We start from the raw sequence: 19729 nt of genomic DNA, 5'->3' as shown, positions 1-19729 counted from the left end.
TAATATATATTGAACACAATTTATGTATTTTATGCACATGTTTTATATTTATTAAAATTATTATATATTATTTTAATATTTGACACTTGTGTTTGACATTAACATAACCTATAATTTACAGGTTGTGCAAATTGGTAAAGCGGAATTTCCGATAACGGTTTAAAAATTCAAATCCGTTACAGAATTTGTTTATTATTTATTAATATATACATATATATATATATATATATATATATATATATATATATATATATATATATATAGAAAACCCTACGAACTCCGTTTCGCCACCAGATGGTTTCGTGTGAGATAGATGAAGAAATTTTTTGTTTGTTTTATATTTGAAAAGGAAAAATATGATTTTATTGCACAACAGTAATGAATTTATTTGATTGAAGTGTTTTTTAGTTGAACTTCTCTAAGTAAATAAAAGTGAATCCGCAAATTATCTGTTTCATTGAAGTGCTCTTTGGTAAACCACATTTTTTGTTTTTTGCTCTGACGTTAACACAAACAAAGCGGATGGTTTTCCAACTCGTGAACAGGCAACGTATAACTGCCCATGTGAAAAACAATGATTTTCTAAATAATCTATTTGAAATTTATCCCGCAAACACTAAGCGATTGGCCTTGCGACTTGTTATTGCGAACGCAAGGCGAACTGGAAATTGCAATCGTTTGAAGTCAAAGGAAGACCAGTCAGAATCATTGGTATGTCACCAAATCGCCGGCAATTTTTGATTGAATGGTGAAATTCAGTGCATGTACATCATTATTCTTTGCGGGAAGAATTGCTCGTTGACTTAACCAAGCATAATTCAGATAATTCTCACTAATGTCATTACTCGAAGTTTTAATTACGGTGCGTGAAGTTCCAGCAACTTGCATTAGGGCACAATGCCATGCACCACTAATTTTCTTAGCTATAAACCGAAACGCGAGACCTTTCCAAAGAATGCAAAATTGTCGAAATCGGTTCGTGCGTTCTGGAGTTATTTCGTCAGGAAGGAAAACCCGACTCATCTTTATATATATAGAAGATATATATATATATATATATTACAAAAAATACTAAGTTTCCAGAAATCAATCCTTTTATTATTTATTAAATAGCATCATTAAATAAAAAACTTATGTCACATACTCATAACGCACTAACTTTTTACTAATTAAACAATATACTATAATCTCGTACACAAACCAAAAACCTTTTGATCAGCAGTCGACATTTATTTAATTCTATATATGAATTCTAGACCTAAACAAATCATCAATTCCTCCTCATCTTCTTATCAGGAGGCGGCATCAGATCATGATCGTTTCTAAATCTGTGATTCTGGATAAACCTTAACAATTTTTCAGTCGTCACAGGATTTTTAATACTGTGCCAAACAGCTGAGGATAAAAACAACATGTAAATGATATTTTTACCCTTTAGTATAAGTCATTTACCTTCGGCTGTTGAGTAACTGTTGGGAAAAGATTTGTCCGTCCGTTCTCTCATAAATACCCATTTATTGTTTTCAAGTTTGCATTCGATAATTTTGCCATCTAGTTCTTTTAGTTGCTTCGTGTAATCCATTGTTGCAAACGGCTGGTCGCACTGACCAACATATAAAAATCCTGTTTTCTTTGGCAGAATTCTACCAAGGATAATGAATTTAAAACTTGCAAAAAAACGAAATTTATGAAGTCTCTTATGGTCACTTACCCTAACCCTCCTAGAGTGTTAATTTTTAATTTAAAATCTATAGAATTCATGCTCAAGGGTTTCCATTTTAGTACTTCACTGCACGCTCCAGGTACATAAGGCTATAAAAACAATTTATATATATATATATATATATATATATATATATAATAATAAATAATAACATAATAATATATAAATAATAAATTTTTGTTGAGTGTTTTTGTCCTGTGGTGTGTATAATGTTTCTCTATGCTATAATTAATTTTTATTGTTGTTTATATTAGTTAATAAAATTTTCAAATTGTTGTAGTTGCTGAATGATGACACGCATCTTGTGTCGAAACGTATAAATAAAAGTTTTTAGACTTTATACCTTTTTTATTTCGACGAATGGGCTGCTAGTTACTTTGAAATATGTTTCAACGTCGAAAAAACTATCAAGATATATATAAATATATATATATATATACATATATATATATATATATAAATATATATATATATATATATATATATATAAATATATATATATATATATATAATTTTTTTTAAATAATACTCACATCCAACGAAGGTTGAAATATCAGTCCATCAGGCTCATGAGACAAACTTTTTGCAAATTTAGGTCCCAATAAATTTTCAGCTTGAGTGACGTCCCAAAAACTTTTATTTCTGATACTAAACGGTTCTTTGATGCGTTCGATTTTACCTTCTTTCATTGCCCTATGTCTAGAGTATAAAAAAATAATAGATTATTATTATCGTCATAAAAATCTTTTCTCATACTATTTGACAAAATGTTACAAATTTCAGCAAAAAGTCTTTTAAACCTGGTGATGGAACATATCGAGTTCCGAAACGTGGTAAATAAACATCCACTGAAAAATTGTTCATTTTATAATATTTTATTATTTAAACAAATTTTGTCTTCGACAAAAATAACCTGATGATGAAACATATTGAGTTCCGAAACGTCGTAAATAAACATCCACTGAAAAATTGTTCATGTCATAATACTTTATTATTTATTTGCTAAATTAATCAACAATGTAGTTACAAACAAATTTGGTTTTTGCCAGAAAAAACCTGAAGATGGAACATACCAAGTTCCGAAACGTCGCAAACTGAAAAAATGTTCATGACATGATACAGGGTAAGTTATTGTAATCGTCTACAAATCTAAATTAAAAAAATTTGCATATTTCCACGTTTCAGAAGTTTCTGAACATTTTGGTGATGGAACATATCGAGTTCCGAAACGTCGTACTTAAACATATACTGAAAAAATATTCATGACATAATATAGGGTAAGTTATTGTAATCCTCCAAAAATCTAAAATTAATAATTTTTGCATATCTTCACGTTTCAGAAGGTTCTGAACATTTTGGCATACCTTAGAAAAAATTAGTATATGTGTATGTGTGGATTCAATTTTTCGTCCACGTTTTCAGGCGCACGAATCAACCAATTTGAATGCTTTAAAAAATATTCGATTCCTATTGATAGGTAGATATGTTGATTAGTTTTTGGCAAAGGCAGGTCCAGCCGTTTCGGAGATACGGAGCAACAAGTGCAGAAAATTAAAATCGAGTTTTTAAGAGAACGGTGCGCCCGATTTTAATGATTCAAAAACATTCAATTCTTATTGATGGGGAGAAGTGGTGATTAGTTTTTGGCAAAGACAGGTCCAGTTGTTTCGGAGATATGGAGGTAAATGTACGAAAAATGGCAGTTTTTGAGAGAACTAAGCATCCGATTTTAATAATCTAAAAAAAAAATCTGCTTGTGTTGACGAAACGATTGCTTTTGGTAAAATTTTTTTTTAGCAATTTTTTTCTGTACTAAATTTTATTCTTCAAATTCTATTTCGTTGCGGTACGGGAAGTTCTAGCAATTTGCCTTAAGGCACGATGCCATACACCACTAGTTTATTTATTAAATCAATCAATAATATAGTTACAAAACATATTTTGTTTTTGGCACAAAAAAACTGATGATGGAGCATGCTTAGTTTCAAAACGTCGTAAATAAAAAATCTTTCATTTTTAAAGAAGTATAAATAAATTTATTGAGAAATCAAGGATTAATATATATATATATATATATATATATATAAATATATATATATATATATATATATATATAAATAATTTTTACCTGGGTGCAACAATTTCACCCTCAACATACTTCAGTCGGTTTGGATAAAAAGGTTCCTGTGACACATCTCGTCCATTGAGACAAATAATATCATAAACCAAATACCGTGGTATGTTTTGGCCTTCAACTTTGTCCATAACCATTTCCTACAAAAAAATTATAATTTATTACAATAACAGTATTCAATTCATTCAACTAAATTATATATTATAATTACACTAACCCCATCAAGTAACGTATCGACTAAATGTGTATGTATATTCATTTTGTGTGGAAAGTACATTGACTCAACTTTAAAAACAGAATTGTCTCTGTCGAAGAAATATATTTCGTTCAGTTTGTCAATCAGCATCATGTACCTATAAAAAATAATAGTGTTAATATAAAATAATAAGATATAAATAATTATTATTATTTACCTGGTACCGTCGGCTTTCCACGATACCCGATAAGGTTTGATTTCCAATTTTTTTATATTTTCGTTGTCCATTGAAACGGGTTGCGACCCTGGAAAACCTTTATTCTTCCAATTACACATAGCCTGTAAAAAATAATATATCACAATTGATATAATTTTATATGGGTATATACAGGGCCGGTCCTGCCTTGCATGCGATGCATGCAAAAAATGCGGGCGCAAGCCTTAGGGGGCGCCAAAACGAGTTTCGGAAATTAAATTTATAATATAATATTTATACTTTTTATATGAAATCTAGAATTATTTATTTAAAATCTAGAATACTTAATAAATTATAATAAATAATTTAACTTAACTAGAGATACGGAGACACAAAAAGCATATTTATTTTGCAATGTGATATCAGTAGAAACAATTAACCGATTAATAATTCTGCAAATTAGTAAATAACAGCTCTGTTTATTGCTTAATCTACTTATTCAATTTTTTCTTTGTTTGAAGTTACCGTGGAATCGAAAAAGAAATTATCTATTGTTCAATCCCATAAGCGCAAACCTGCGAAAGATTGAATTTATTGTTGGGCATTATTGACGAAAAATTGCAAGCTGATTTAGTTGAATCGGAATTTGTTAAAAAATATAAACAAATTATGAAAAATGGAGAGTCAGTGCTTAGGAAATGACTTATTTATTCCGAGAAATTGAATTGTAACTTTTGCTTTTGTTGCAATACTTGCAAATATTTCGCATCTGTTGAACTTTGAATGTTGAAGACATGCGTGGAACAAATATAAAAAATGGAAGCAAAATTTACTTTGAAACGAAAATCTTAAGGCTTGTTTTATACCTAGTGGTGTCCATACTCTAAATTTATGAATTATTAACTATACAGAAATAATACATATCAAATATAATAAGTTTTTTTTTTCAATATTGGTCAAGAAATGTGTAATTTCTTTGCATTTTTTTTACTGATTTTTGAACAATACTTCTAAAATACGTTAAAAATTTAACTTGAAAACAATAAGCTGATACTCTGAATATGACGGCTCTTACGATATCAATAAGGAGAAGTTTACGACGCAATTTTGGATATTGTAAATGATGAAAAATTAAATTAAATTAAAATTTAAAAAATCCAAAATGAAATACGAGTGTTATGTTTGAAATGAAATGCTAGTTTTTTTAAATATTAATATTGCAAATACGTTAAAAATAATTGAAAATTTCAAAATACTTGATTATAATCAACCCCCGAATCGCCTCGATTTTCTACATAAATTTAAAATCAATATATTTTATACGCTTTTAAATTATATCTAATTTTTTGTGCACTAAATCCAGAATAATTAAAAATTAATTTATTTATTTCACTTAATATTTTTGTTAAATTAAAGTTATAGAATTTAAGAAATACATTTCAGAAATAGTATTTATTATTTTGATATCAAGATCTTTATATCAAAATAATAAATACTATTTCTGAAATGCGTTTCTTAAATTCGATAACTTTAATCTAACAAAAATATTAATTCTTTTGCTATGGTAGTCGAACTTACATCCTTAACCAATTTACTACATATTGAATATTACTAAAATGTGAAATTATGACAGGGACTGTTTTATTTATTGATATCGATATTAATAAATAAATTTAAAATCAATATATTTTATACCCTTCTAGATTATATCTAATTTTTTGTATACTAAATCCAGAATAATTAAAAATTATTTTTTTAAAATATGTGAATATTTATATAATTTTAATGATAAACTGTTAAAACGGTGAAAATTAATAGGGGGAGGGGCGCTAGAAAAAAAGTTGCATGCGGGCGCTGAAGACCCCAGGACCGGCCCTGTATATATATGGGTATATATAAATAAGTGTGTATGTAATTTTTACCTGTACTTTCTGTTGCAATACAGCTGCTTCATTTTCATCTCGTATGAGATAAACACCAGGAACACCTTCCATGAATGTCGCGTTCTGATTATACTTTTCCTTTCGTCTTTTCTTTTTCTTACCAGACGTCGAAGAAGGATCCCCGGAATCATTATTCCTTTAAAAAAAATATTAAAAATTATTAAAACATTTAATAACTTCCTGAAGAAAATCCTAGAAGTAAAACTTACCCATCATCAGGATTGTCACTCTCATTTCCTGCAAAGTCATCCTTATCACCATCATCGTATTCTAAAAATTTAAAAATGATATAATACAAAAATAGTATATATATATATATATATATATATATATATACTAGCTGGCCCGGTAAACATTATTTTACCATAAAAAATACTTCCACAAGAAAATTGATTCCAAAATTAAAAAAATTAACGGTGGACAATTCTTGATAAAAATAAATAGTATTGCAAAGTACTCGGACTCTATATAACTGTTTCCAGAATAATGTAGTAAATTTTATCTAGTTTCTCCCTATCTAACTGAAAAGGGATGCTTTCATATGATATTTGTGAGTTATTTGACAAAAACCAAAAAAAATTCCCAAATTTTCTATTTATTTAAATATTTTAAATCTATTTCAAGTCGTTTTATTCCAAATTTTTATATCGGGGTGTATATAACTGTTGGCATGAAATCGTCGTAAATTTTATCTAGTTTCTCCCTATCTAACCGAAAAGGGGTGCTTTTATATAATATTTGTGAGTTATTTGTCAAAAACCAAAAAAATGTCCCGAATTTTCTATGTATAGAACATTTATATAACATTTTAAATAACATAACATTTAAAAAAAACATTTTAAACATTTATAACATTTAAAAAAAAATATTGAGTGTAAACCACCCTTGATAAAAATAAATAGTATTTTGAAGTAAAAAAAGTTGTATATGTTTTGTCAATCCGCATTAAAAAAACTAAAATAAAAGCGTTGACCCCCAAAATTACAAAAAAATATTAGGATTGGACAACCATTAATAATAATAAATTGTATTTTAAATAAAAATTCAAGCTTTTTCTTCAAACTCAAAAATCTGAACTAAAATTATGTCAAAAATATTCAATGACTGAACGCGGGATAAAAAATGATTGAATTACTATAAAAAAACAGGGGTTGGTGATAAAAAAGTAAAAAATTGGGTTGTATGTATTTTTTAATGACAAAAAATTTCGCCAAAGAAAAAATTAAGTGTGTACAACTCTTATAGCTCACTAAATACTAAAAATCTAACTAATACTGAAAATTTTAGTATTTAGACTGTCAGTTAATCTGTACATACTATAATGTAACAAAAAAAATTGTCAAAAATAATTAGTTTAAATGTTCCAGTTATTAATAGCTTGGTTTATCACAGTGTAATAGTGTAGTGTATTTTTGTATAATTAATTTTCTGTAAGTATTTATATATAAGTTCAATAACTTTATATCTTTTTCCTTCTACATTATACAAAATCTTTTAGTTGTTCAGTTAATCTGTACACACTGAATGACGGTCTCGTCGAAGACCGAAACGTATTATATATATATATATATATATATATATATATATATATATATATATATAAATCTCGTATCGCGATGTTGGTTCGCGATGGACGCCCAAACTACTGAACCGATTTTAAATTTTATTGGCTCATCGTGTGCATATATATCCAACTTAGGTTATAGGAAACTTTGAAAAGTAAATTTAAAATATAAATATATAATTTTTATGAATTTCAAAAAAATTTGACAGAAAATGGCCAAAAAATAAACAAAACACTAAAATGACAAATGTCAAAATTTATGGAAAATTCGAGAAAAAAAGATTTATGATTTTTGAAAAAAAAAATTGACAGTTCAAAAAATAAAATTCAAAAACATGTACATATATAGAAATATCCAACATTTAAATCCAAATTTGATGAAATGCTATATTCAAAATCACTGTTTATAGTTTTAAATCTAATTAAAAATCAATGCTTAAAAATTTAAATAAATGTTGACATTAAAAAAATGTAAAATGACATGCCAATATTTATGAAAATAAATACATAAACAGATTTATAATTTATATTTATTTGATTTGCTTACCAAATTAGTTCGGATACCAAAATTTCATCAAAATATTATAGATCACAATAAAAAAGCGGCATATTAAATTTAAAATTAATCATAAACAAAATTTTGACAGTTCAAAAAAATTGAATTTCACTGACTTTAATTGAACGACTTCAATAAGAAACAAATAAATTAATTGATCCAAATTATGTTATAGGCAATATTGCCAAACAAATTATAGATACAAAACACTATTGAAAAATAAATTATATCATTTTATATTAATTTTCGACAAAAAAGGAAATATTTTGACATTTATAAATTTAGTGCATATTGGATATATGAAATTGGCATTCACTATTTTTAAATTAAATGCGAATGTAAAAAATCAGATATTTATATAAAAAATTGTATATATAGATAATGGTACTGCCTTGATTTAGACTAAAATCTAATTTATACACTGATCAAAAAAAATATTTCACTATTTGATATAAATACTAGCTGTAAGTGGAATTCTGTCTTAAGGCAAATAAGGCATCGTGCCTTAAGGCAAATTGCTGGAACTTCCCGTACCAAAAATTATTATTTTTTTTAAAAACAATTAACATTTTTGAAAAAAAATTACTTTGAAAGAATAAGATTTTTGAGAAACTATAAATTGGACAAAAAATAACTTTTTTTTGAAAAAAAAATTTTTTTTAAAAAAACATTTTTTTTTAATTTTTTTTTTTTTTGAAAAAAAAATTTTTTTTCTTTATTTTGACATATTGTAGAAGATCTGAACTTTTTTTCACAGCAATCGTACTGCTTTAACTGCATAGAGACAAAATATAAAGCGCGTAAGCGCCGCGTCGCTGTCTAACGCATAAGCATTGGTACGGAACCCATAGAAATGTTAACAAAATGTATACTTATTGTTAAAATCTCTATAAAATATCTGATAATTTGATGTGCATATGTCTAATGATCATTTTTGACCGCCAAATGGCTCATTTTTTTACTTTTTCCTCCATATCTCCGAAACTGCTAGACCTACCTTCATGAAAATTTTATCGGTTCTTCATCTTGTCAATACAAGTGAAATGTTTTTTGAATTATTCAAATCGGACGCTCCGTTCTCTCAAAAACTGAGTTACCGTTTTCAGCACTTTTTGCCCCGTATCTTCGGAACGGCTAGACCTGCCTTCGCCAAAAACTAATCAGCACGTCTCCTTATCAATACGAATCGAATGTTTTTTGAATTATTCAAATCGGTTGATCCGTGTTCCCGAAATCGTCGACGAAAATTTGTATCCGCACATACATACACACACGCACATACATACATACATTCACACACACACACACACACACACACACACACATACATCCATTTTTTCTAAGGTATGCCAAAATGTTCAGAAACCTCTGAAACGTAAAGATATATAAAAATTTTCATTTTCGATTTTTTTGCGATTACTATAACTTGCCCTACGGGAAGTTAAAAATTAAAATAAACAAAACACTATGATGCGTTGGAATTACTTATCGAAATGTAAGGAATTTGTGTAATAAAAATATAACATTATTATTAATATATCATGTATATTATAAAAACTTCTTCAAAGCGGCAAAATATTTTTGATGGCAAAACAACGTTTGCCGGGTCAGCTAGTATATATATATATATATATATATATATATTATTTATTTTACCTATGCACCAATCTGGAAGTTGAGGCGCCGGCGGAGCATACTCGACATCATCGTGTATCTTAAACAACTCATCAATATAATCCTTCTTATAAATCCCAGGCGGCCTAACACTTGCAAATTGTTTCATAGCAGCCCCAACTTCCATATCATACACTTCCACCAAAAAAGAGACTATCATAAAACCAGTCCTATTAAATCCATGAGTGCAATGAACACCTATAAGTTTCAAAGGATTCTGCTCTATAAACTTTCTGGCAACTTCAATGAAATTTTGCACTTGATCACGGGATGGAGTCTCTCCGTGGCCTCTGCATTGGATTTTCTTGTATTTGCAATTGAATTGTTTGATTATCTTCTTGTCGTAGAAACGACTTGTGTTGGTTAGGTCGATCCAGAGACCTATTTCAGCCTGGGAAAAAATAGAAATATGTATATAATAGATGACCCAACAGACGTTGCCTTGTATCCACGTCTACAATTCAAAAGTTCCACATTTTTTAATATCCTGTACTGTACTTTTTAATCCTATTTGATGTCCTGCCTTTGTGATTCATTTATGGTCTTTGCATAAGCAGTATAAGAAATTCAGAAAAAAATAATATAGTATTATTAATTAGTGATATAGTAAAAGAACAATATCACACTTGATTTTACCACACGACACAATTGCTTCAATAATTTAGTCGTACGAGATACTAGTTGCTTCTAGACAATTATAATTTCTAAACTACATTTTTCTTACTAACAATTTAATAAACATTATTGTTTATGTTCAAATCTTAGGTGAATTAATTTGTAAAATCTAGTTCTTCAATCTAAGATCAACTTGCTAAATTTTCCCTATAAATAAATTTTTAACATATGAAACAAAATTCTAAATCATTTTTTTTAATAAGAAGAAATACTTTTGTATTGTTAAATAATTTAGAAAAGTAAACCAAAATGCGACATGCTTTTAAGTTTAAAAATTATTATATATGCAATTTTGAACTTGTTGCGTTATTTATTAAACTGATTTACATATTTTCATCTGCCAACATATAATGTTGATTGTATCTTATATTATTTTAATTTCTGCCACATCTCAGCTACTTTTCGGTAATATTAATGTAGGCATTACATTTTTCTTATATATAATATTCTAATATTATCTGGGTTCATAATTTCACCTAAATTCAAATTTCAAGTCAATTAACATTTCTATAGCAGATAACAGTTCAAATGTTTTCAATGTCAAACAATGATAGGTGTATTTTTTGTAATTTTTGCCATTTATTTCTACAATATTACTAGAATTTCATCGTTCATTTAATCTTAAAAATTTTCATTGACAAACTCTAGAAAGAATTATCGAAATTCGAATAGCCGTTTAGGAGAAGTATCAAATCGTACACCCGTACAGAAGAATTTTATATATAAGATATAACTTGAGTAATTTCGTATATTATAACATGACAAAATATCCTTAGAGAATCACTTGACTTAACAAACATAAATGACACCATAAAACTGAAAGAAACATATATATTCACATGTTTTCACATAATTTACATATACATTTATATATATATATATATATATATATATATATATATGAGTGAGTTCTTGAGGGCGATACATCAAACAAAGAAAAGCCAAAGATTTATAAAATAATCTTTATTTCCAAACGTTTCGACACTCAATTTAATGTCATCATCAGTGGATCCACTGATGATGACATTAAATTGAATGTCGAAACGTTTGGAAATAAAGATTATTTTATAAATCTTTGGCTTTTCTTTGTTTGATGTATCGCCCTCAAGAACTCACTCATATATTTCAACATCAAAATTAACTACTAAATCATATATATATACAGTGGCGTCGGAACCAAATTTTTGATGGGTGGGCTCGTTTTTTTTTTTTTTTAGATAGGCAGCCAGTGGTACCATTATTTTTTTTAGAGATATTAGCCCATATAATTTTTTGAAATTGATGGGTGGGCTGAGCCCCCCCATCAAAATTCATGGGTGGGCTCAAGCCCACACAGCCCACACGGTTCCGACGCCACTGTATATATATATATATATATATATATATATATATATATGTAAAAATTAATATAGTATTCCGTATATTATATGATGACGAACTTTCATTGCTAATAACTTTCTAAGTGACAAATTGTTCCGAAAGGGGATGAAATTTGAAACTCATCCTTGTACTAATATCCTTGTGAGAAAAATTGTGTTTGGATATAGCCTTTGTAATGATACAGAAATTGTAGCAAAAACTCATTTCTATAAAATATTTTTATAAAAAAATTATTTTATTTTGCAAAAATTTTAGGCAAAATCCTAAAATTGCACGCAACCTGAAACGACGCTTTGTTTTAGGTTAACGTGCAAGTGCGTACGAAATCTTGGGAAAATATTATGATTAGATATTTTTGAAATAAAAGTTAATTAATTTAGAAAATATATGTACAAAGTACTTTGAGGAGTATATAAATATAATAAACAATTAAATTCTTAAAAAATCTAATTAATTAACTTCCCGAAGGAGAAGTTTGTTTTCATCAAAAAATCCGATTCGCTAATTTTATGTTTTCTCGACGTTTTAAGCCATTCTGAATCGAATAAGACCAAATTTGGAAAAAGTATGTGTATGTGAACAGATTTTTTGCCGTAAATCGAAGTTTTCTCAAAAACGGCTGGACCGATTTCAAAAATTTAAAAGCCATTCGATGTATCTCGATGAGGACTAGCTTTTCTGAGTATTGTACGACGATCGGCCAAGCCGTTTCTTCATAAATAGCAAACAAGTAAAAAAAAATCTATATTTTATATAAAAAAAATATTTTATTTTTGGCAAAATTTTAGCGTTTTTCACTAAAATTGCACGCAACCTGAAACAACGCTTTGTTTTAGGTTAACGTGCAAACGCGTACGAAATCTTGGGAAAATATTATGATTAGATATTTTTGAAATAAAAGCTAATTAATTTAGAAAATATATGTACAAAGTACTTTGAGGAGTATATAAATATAATAAACAATTAAATTCTTAAAAAATCTAATTAATTAACTTCCCGAAGGGAAAGTAGTTAATGTTAATTTGTTTTCATCAAAAAATCCGATTCGCTAATTTTATGTTTTCTCGACGTTTTAAGCCATTCTGAATCGAATAAGACCAAATTTGGAAAAAGTATGTGTATGTGAACAGATTTTTTGCCGTAAATCGAAGTTTTCTCAAAAACGGTTGGACCGATTTCAAAAATTTAAAAGCCATTCGATGTATCTCGATGAGGACTAGCTTTTCTGAGTATTGTACGACGATATGCCAAGCCGTTTCTTCATAAATAGCAAAAAAGTAAAAAAAAAATTCGTCCACTTTTTAGCCCGCAATTCTGAATCGATTTTGAAAATAAGTAGAAATATTTTGGTGTTTAGTAGAGTAAACAAAAATGCGACATGCATAAGTTTAAAAAAATAATGTATGTGCAATTTTGGACTGATTGCGTTATTTATTAAACTGAATTATATAATTTCATCTGCAAAACTATATACTGTTGAATGTATTTTATTTTAATTTCTGCCACATCTCAGCTGCTTTTCGGCAATAATAATGTAGACATTACATTTCTCATAAGCTCATAATTTCAGCTAAATTTAAATTTTAAGTGAATTGACATTTCTAGCAGAATACAGTTTAAATGTTTTCAATGTCAAACAATGATAGGTGTTTTTTTGTAATTTTTGCCATTTATTTCTACAATACTACTATAGTTTTATCGTTCGTTAAATTTTAAAAATTTTCTTTGACAAACTCTAGAAAAAATTATCAAAATCCGCATAACCGTTTAGGAGAAGCATCAAATCATATACCAGTACAGAAAAAATTTATATATAAGATACCCGTTACCCCGAAAATTAATAAATTTCAGGGTCAATATTTAGAAATGTGTAGTAATTAATTATTAAAATTGGTCTTTTTTTGGAGAAAAAAGAAAGTTTTTAGGTCAGACATTTAACAGCCTTAATGCATAGAAGAAATGATTTTTATTTAAGGCATTCTAGAGAAATATGAATGCTAAATACAACTTACATTTTTTTTTTAATTTCATACTTCATTCGAATTTTATGTTAATAAAATTAAAAATGTATAAATATATATATGATTTGTAGAGCTTCGAACAAATAATCTAATGGTAATAAAAAACCAAAAAAAAAATTAAAAAGATTTTTATTTATTATCGGCGTTTCGGAACTAAGTTCGTTCCATCTTGAGGATAGAGACATGATCTTGTTTAAAACCATATACTTGAGAAAAGTAGAAAATCGTGGGTTTTATAAAATTAATAAACTTGTAGAAAAGATAACATTAAAACATTTAAAAAACTCGTTTTTATTCATTTACTGTCGACGTTTCGGAACTAGGTACGTTCCATCTTCAAGACATCTGTCAAGAAACATGATCTTGAAAAGATTTAAACGAATAATATATTTAAGAAAAAATAAAAATTAGTGGATTTTGATAAAATTAATGAAATTATGAAAATGAGTGAATTATATTTTATATAATAAAAATATATGATTATCGAATAAACAAATGGATTATATACTTAAATATTAAAATGATAGCAAAAATTATTTAAAATTGAAATTAAGCAAGAACAGAATTATTTACCTCTATGATTATACACTAACACTTTATAAGTTGCTAAAAACCATTTTTTGCCGATATTAAGTGTGTTAAGTTGGTTTTATTAACTTTTTTAAGAAAAAGAACAATTTTCGTGTTAAGAAGTTATTAGGATTATTATTATTCTTTGAGATTGTCATTTGAGACAAGAAGTATTATTCGTTCGATGTTATAATATATATATATATATATATATATATATATATATATATATTTAATGATTAAATGTGACCAATTTTAATAACTTCTTGAGTATATTAAAGTTTTATTTGGAATACTTAACGATGAGAATTGAATTCATTTAGATACAAAAAATTATTTAGCGCTTTGTTATAATATTTTAGTTGTTACTTCTTCAACAGTTCAGAACTAACTAACTTTTATATTTTTACATTTTTAAAATATTTCCAATATTTCTAGTTTTATGATAGCACCCTGAGGGTACATAAGCTATCATAAACATTTATTAAGGGTTGTCTTGCAGATGTACAAGATATTCCCAACATTTGCCATTGCTTGGGATTATACATCGTTTAAATGAATTTACTTATGACTATTATTTATAATTATAAAGAACGCAATTCTCAACAATATATATATATATATATATATATATATATATATATATAATGTGAGGAGTATAAAGATTCTCAAAATATTTCATTTGCTTTACAAATTATTTCAATAAATGCAAGGCAAGTCAAAACTGGTACAATTTATCAAATCTGTATTTAATTACTAAATGTCCTTACAATATATATATATATATATATATATATATATATATATAAAGTAATTTATAATATAAATAAATAATTTATTAACTTTGAAGTAGTTTATTACTATGTGTCAATTTTTACCTTATAACTTTTCATATTATTAAAAAGCATTTCAGGATCAAATTTATCCACCAAAGGGACATCGAATTTGCTATCCAAAGGAGTTTTAAAGGCTAAAAATTTGTCTGCAATCAAACCCAAAGCCTTCCTTGGACATTTCAACCAACGATCAGGAGGCCTGTCTGACATTTTGAAGCACTAATATTATAATAGACACTTAAATAAATAAAATTAATTAATAAGTTATTGTTTTTGCACTATTTTTGTTTCTCATTATTGCTTTTTATTCATTATTTTTCGTTATTAAATTGGATTTGCATATGTCACTTGATATAGGTTATGTTACTTTCTTACTTGGCAAAAGACATTTATTGAGAGTGAAATGTTAAACAGTGAAGTTGGCTTCGGAAGGAAACAGGGGGGAAATTTGAATTTGAAATTAGTAAATATTTTGTAATAATAAATTACAAACAATTATCTTTTCATAAGCTGCATATTTAAATCAATTACAACCACAATTTTTCTATATTGCATGTATTTGTTTATAATAAGCTTATACAAATATACATCTATAACCTGATCCGTGTAAGTACAACATGAATTATATTTATATACAACATTGATAAAAAAATATACACCGCTAATTATTCTAAATCTATGACTTTGGTTTTTGAATTTATTCCTTCCATCCGTCTTATCAAATCATAATCCGAGACTTCTTTTGCACTTATTTTATTTTCTTAACCCTATGGCACTTTTCTTGTATCGAATCAATCACAATAAACTTTTTTCTATACTGTAAGTAATTTGTGGAATTATTTTAAGCTAAATTTAAGTAGGTGGGTCGATAAGATTTCACCAATTATATTCTAACTGGGATAAATATAATACTAGAATTTTGCATGTTAGAATAACTTTGTAAAACCGTAAAGAAATTTTGTTATCACAAATTAACCAGCAGTATAAAAACTTTAAGCTGATAATAAAATCATCGCGTACACCTTGGTAATAACATACACTGATTATTATGCTAGTAAATGTGGAATAGGCTATCTATCGTGAAACAGCATATTATATATATTTTTAAACAAACGCTAATCAACCTTCTTAGACTTGTTACTGTTCTGCTTGCGTAGATTCTCGTGCAGTTGAGCTCTCTTGAGTTTCGTCATTAGTTGGGTCGATTGGTACAGCCAGCTTCCCTAAAAGAAATAAATACATATACATATACATATATATATATATATATATATATATATATATTATACTTACAACCATCAGCATGCAGTTCAAAAGTATAGGAACTGAAAACACGACAGAAATAAATAGCCCTTTACTATCAAAGTATTGCTGTCGAGAAAATACTTTCCAATTGAGGGCTGCATAGGCGTTTAATTGCTCTGAGAAATATACCATCAGTACTGAAAGGAAAAGTAAAATCAATATTTAGAATTAATTATTCATGCGTTATATTTAGCATTGTAATAGGTTTTCAATCAATAAATAGAAAGCATTGGAATATATATATATATATATATATATATATATATATATATGCTAACAGTTTGAAAAAAAAAATTGCCACTTTTTGAGTTTCTCAATTTTTGTTAAAAATAGTAAAAAATTTAAATTTAGAGAAAAGGCTAGTACATGGCTGAAAAGAAGTCTATAAAGGAAATTCTCTAAAAATTTCAAGTAAATCAGTGAGTAGAACTTAAGAAATCGTGGAAACCTTTATAAAAAAGACAGTTTTGAGAAAAACGCATTTAAAGTTTCACAAAAGAAAAGAAACAGAAAAGGATTATCACGGTGAAACATCTGTATCTCTAAAAATTTTTTTTTTTTTAAATCATACAGATTCTTAAAAAGTTAAACTTTGATAATGTGAAAAAAAAATATTTTTTTACTACTTTCCTTAGGATAAGTTCTTGTAATCGTCCAAAAATCGAAAATGAAATTTTTTTGCATGTCTTCACGTTTCTGAGGTTTCTGAACATTTTGGCATACCTCAGGGAAAATTGATGTGTGTGTGTATGTATGGATACAATTTTTCGTTCACGTTTTCAGGCGCACGGATCAACCGATTCGAATAATTCAAAAAACAATCGATTTCTACTGATAAGGAGACATGCTGATTAGTTTTTGGCAAAGGCAGATCCAGCCGTTTCGGAGATACGGAGCAAAAAGTGCAGAAAATAGAAATCGAGTTTTTGAGAGAACGGATCATCCGATGTGAATGTTCCAAAAAGCATTCAATTCGTAATGATTGGGGGAAGTGGTGGTTAGTATTTGGCAAAGGCAGGTTCGACCGTTTCGGACATACGGAGCTAAATGTGCAAAAAATGGCAAATTTTGAAAGAAATAAGCATCTGATTTGAATGATCCAAAAAACTTTCTGCTTGTGTTGACAAACGATTGGGAAAAGAAACATTTTTTTTCTTTAATTTCCAAAAAAATTTTTTCTGAATATTGAAAATAATTCAGATTTTAATTATAACTCTAGCTAAAGTTCTAAAGCTCACTCATGTACTTAATAATTGTAACTTTACAAATAAGTTTATATAATTCTTAAAAATATGAGATAAGATCCTTCATTTTAACTCCGCTGCATTAAGTTTTGTTCATTAACTTTTTATATAAACACTTATAAACGTTACTGTCCAATTTATAAGTTGTAATATTTTATATCTTATATTTATAAAATACGAATAATAAAAGTTACAGTATTCATAATAATCTATTTGAAAACATTTAATAATTTTTGAATATTTCATAACGATATGGAAAGTTCCAGCAATTTGCCTTAAGGCCCAAAGCCAAACACCACGAGTTCAGTTTTCATATTTAATTTTAGTTCTTGTAAATGAAAGCTAGGTCTAAGTTGAAATAAATGAATCGTAGGCTAAATTTTTAAAGATATTCATGTTTTTTATTGACATTGGTCCTGTATATATATATATATATATATATATATATATATATATAATACTAGAGGACCCGACAGACGTTGTCCTGTACCGATGCTTGCAATTTTTTAATATAATATACTAATATTTGCCGTTTACCTAAAAATAATTATTATTGTTTTTTTATTACTCTTCACGCCAAAATGCATATACATTTATAAGGTGAGCAATGTTAAATGTAGAACTGCTTTAAACAATGACATGCTTTTTCGTTTAAGAAAATTTCCTTAAACTTCAGAAAGATTTATCAAAATCTGAATAATCGTTTAGAAGGAGTGTACAGTGAGTGCTTGTAATTTAATATGAACTTTATATAATAACAATAAAGCTCAAATTGATTCTACGTTTTAGTTAGAAAACGTTCGTATGTGAAAAAGAAAAGATCTGTTTTTAGGGTTTTCCCGAAAATTATTTAATTTTTTCTCACGGTAAGAACCATCCTTGGACTTCAACAAACATTTAAAAAAAAGAATTGGCCAAATTGGTCCAGTCGTTGTTGAGTTATGCGCTTACCAACACATTTTGCGATTCATTTTTATATATATATATAATATATATATATATATATATATATATATATTTGTTAGTGTATCTATTACTACTTACACAGGAGGAAAAAGAGTACAACTTGAAAGTTTCCATAATTCCTTGTCAAAACTGCTGTGAGTAATACGGTAACATGAAACAATATCAAAGCAATAAGCCACGGATCCCTCCATTCAATCTGCAAGAATAATATCAATATTTATAAACATTTTAAAGCAAACAATAACAAGTATCAATGCCCGGACATATGCATTGTTCAAACAACGTATCAATTTACAAATTTACACGTAGAATTAACCTGTCATAATAATAAACTTTGAACTTGAAACTCACGCTTTGTAAAAAGGGCCAAAAGCCGTCGATTGAATTGACTTCTATTAGATATGGATCCATTATTTTGAGTTTTAATTTAAATTAAATTAATTGTCATATTAATAATTTGGGTTTTTGTTGATTTTAAGTAAACAGATGTAAATATTACAAAATAACCTTATATGACGTTTGGCTTTTTTTTCTGAACAGTCACCGATAAACTGATTGAAAGGGCGCGCTATTTGAAATTGGTATAGATGGCGGATGTATTATATTTTAATGTAAATAAGTATGAGCATAGATAAATAAGTACTAGTGGTGTATCAGACACAAAGTTTTGTAAAAACAACTTTTTGTAAAAAAAAACATTTGAAGAATTGAATTATGCACTTTGTGCAAAAAACCAATGAATGTAA

General features: G+C 27.4%; 2 protein-coding genes across 2 annotated transcripts; both read right to left on the bottom strand.

Annotated features, from left to right (window-relative positions):
* Window positions 1-1257: 1257 nt before the first annotated feature.
* LOC113373286 (mRNA-capping enzyme-like) lies at window positions 1258-15678 on the bottom strand. The gene is made up of 11 exons (XM_026613594.1): window positions 15511-15678; window positions 9969-10377; window positions 6402-6462; window positions 6172-6328; window positions 4271-4392; window positions 4075-4210; window positions 3852-3997; window positions 2257-2422; window positions 1712-1812; window positions 1453-1643; window positions 1258-1395 (listed from the first exon to the last, which is right to left on the bottom strand). The coding sequence occupies exons 1-11, from the start codon at window positions 15676-15678 to the stop codon at window positions 1271-1273; spliced, it is 1782 nt and encodes a 593-aa protein (XP_026469379.1). The 3' UTR covers window positions 1258-1270.
* A 396-nt stretch (window positions 15679-16074) lies between these two features.
* On the bottom strand, window positions 16075-19509 carry LOC113372942 (transmembrane protein 18-like). The gene is made up of 4 exons (XM_026613275.1): window positions 19335-19509; window positions 19062-19179; window positions 16762-16910; window positions 16075-16691 (listed from the first exon to the last, which is right to left on the bottom strand). The coding sequence occupies exons 1-4, from the start codon at window positions 19392-19394 to the stop codon at window positions 16584-16586; spliced, it is 435 nt and encodes a 144-aa protein (XP_026469060.1). The 5' UTR covers window positions 19395-19509; the 3' UTR covers window positions 16075-16583.
* Between the last annotated feature and the right edge of the window lie 220 nt (window positions 19510-19729).

This window comes from Ctenocephalides felis, unplaced genomic scaffold, assembly GCF_003426905.1.
Source record: "Ctenocephalides felis isolate EL2017-DRISC unplaced genomic scaffold, ASM342690v1 CF-g0.4_SCAFFOLD_01604, whole genome shotgun sequence".
NCBI classification, from domain to species: Eukaryota; Metazoa; Arthropoda; class Insecta; order Siphonaptera; family Pulicidae; genus Ctenocephalides; species Ctenocephalides felis.
The sequence above is the reverse complement of the archived record's forward strand: the minus strand, read 5'-3'. Positions and strand labels throughout refer to the sequence as shown.

Coding starts and splice junctions, on each gene's coding strand:
- LOC113373286 (XM_026613594.1), bottom strand. CDS start 15,678: ATGTCAGACAGGCCTCCTGATCGTTGGTTGAAATGTCCAAGGAAGGCT. Junction 4,393..6,171: donor TATTGCAACAGAAAGTACAG/GTAAAAATTACA, acceptor TATTTTTTACAG/GCTATGTGTAATTGGAAGAA. Junction 4,211..4,270: donor TGGAAAGCCGACGGTACCAG/GTAAATAATAAT, acceptor TATTTTTTATAG/GTACATGATGCTGATTGACA.
- LOC113372942 (XM_026613275.1), bottom strand. CDS start 19,394: ATGGATCCATATCTAATAGAAGTCAATTCAATCGACGGCTTTTGGCCC. Junction 19,180..19,334: donor TTTGGCCCTTTTTACAAAGC/GTGAGTTTCAAG, acceptor TTATTCTTGCAG/ATTGAATGGAGGGATCCGTG. Junction 16,692..16,761: donor TGAACTGCATGCTGATGGTT/GTAAGTATAATA, acceptor TATTTCTTTTAG/GGAAGCTGGCTGTACCAATC.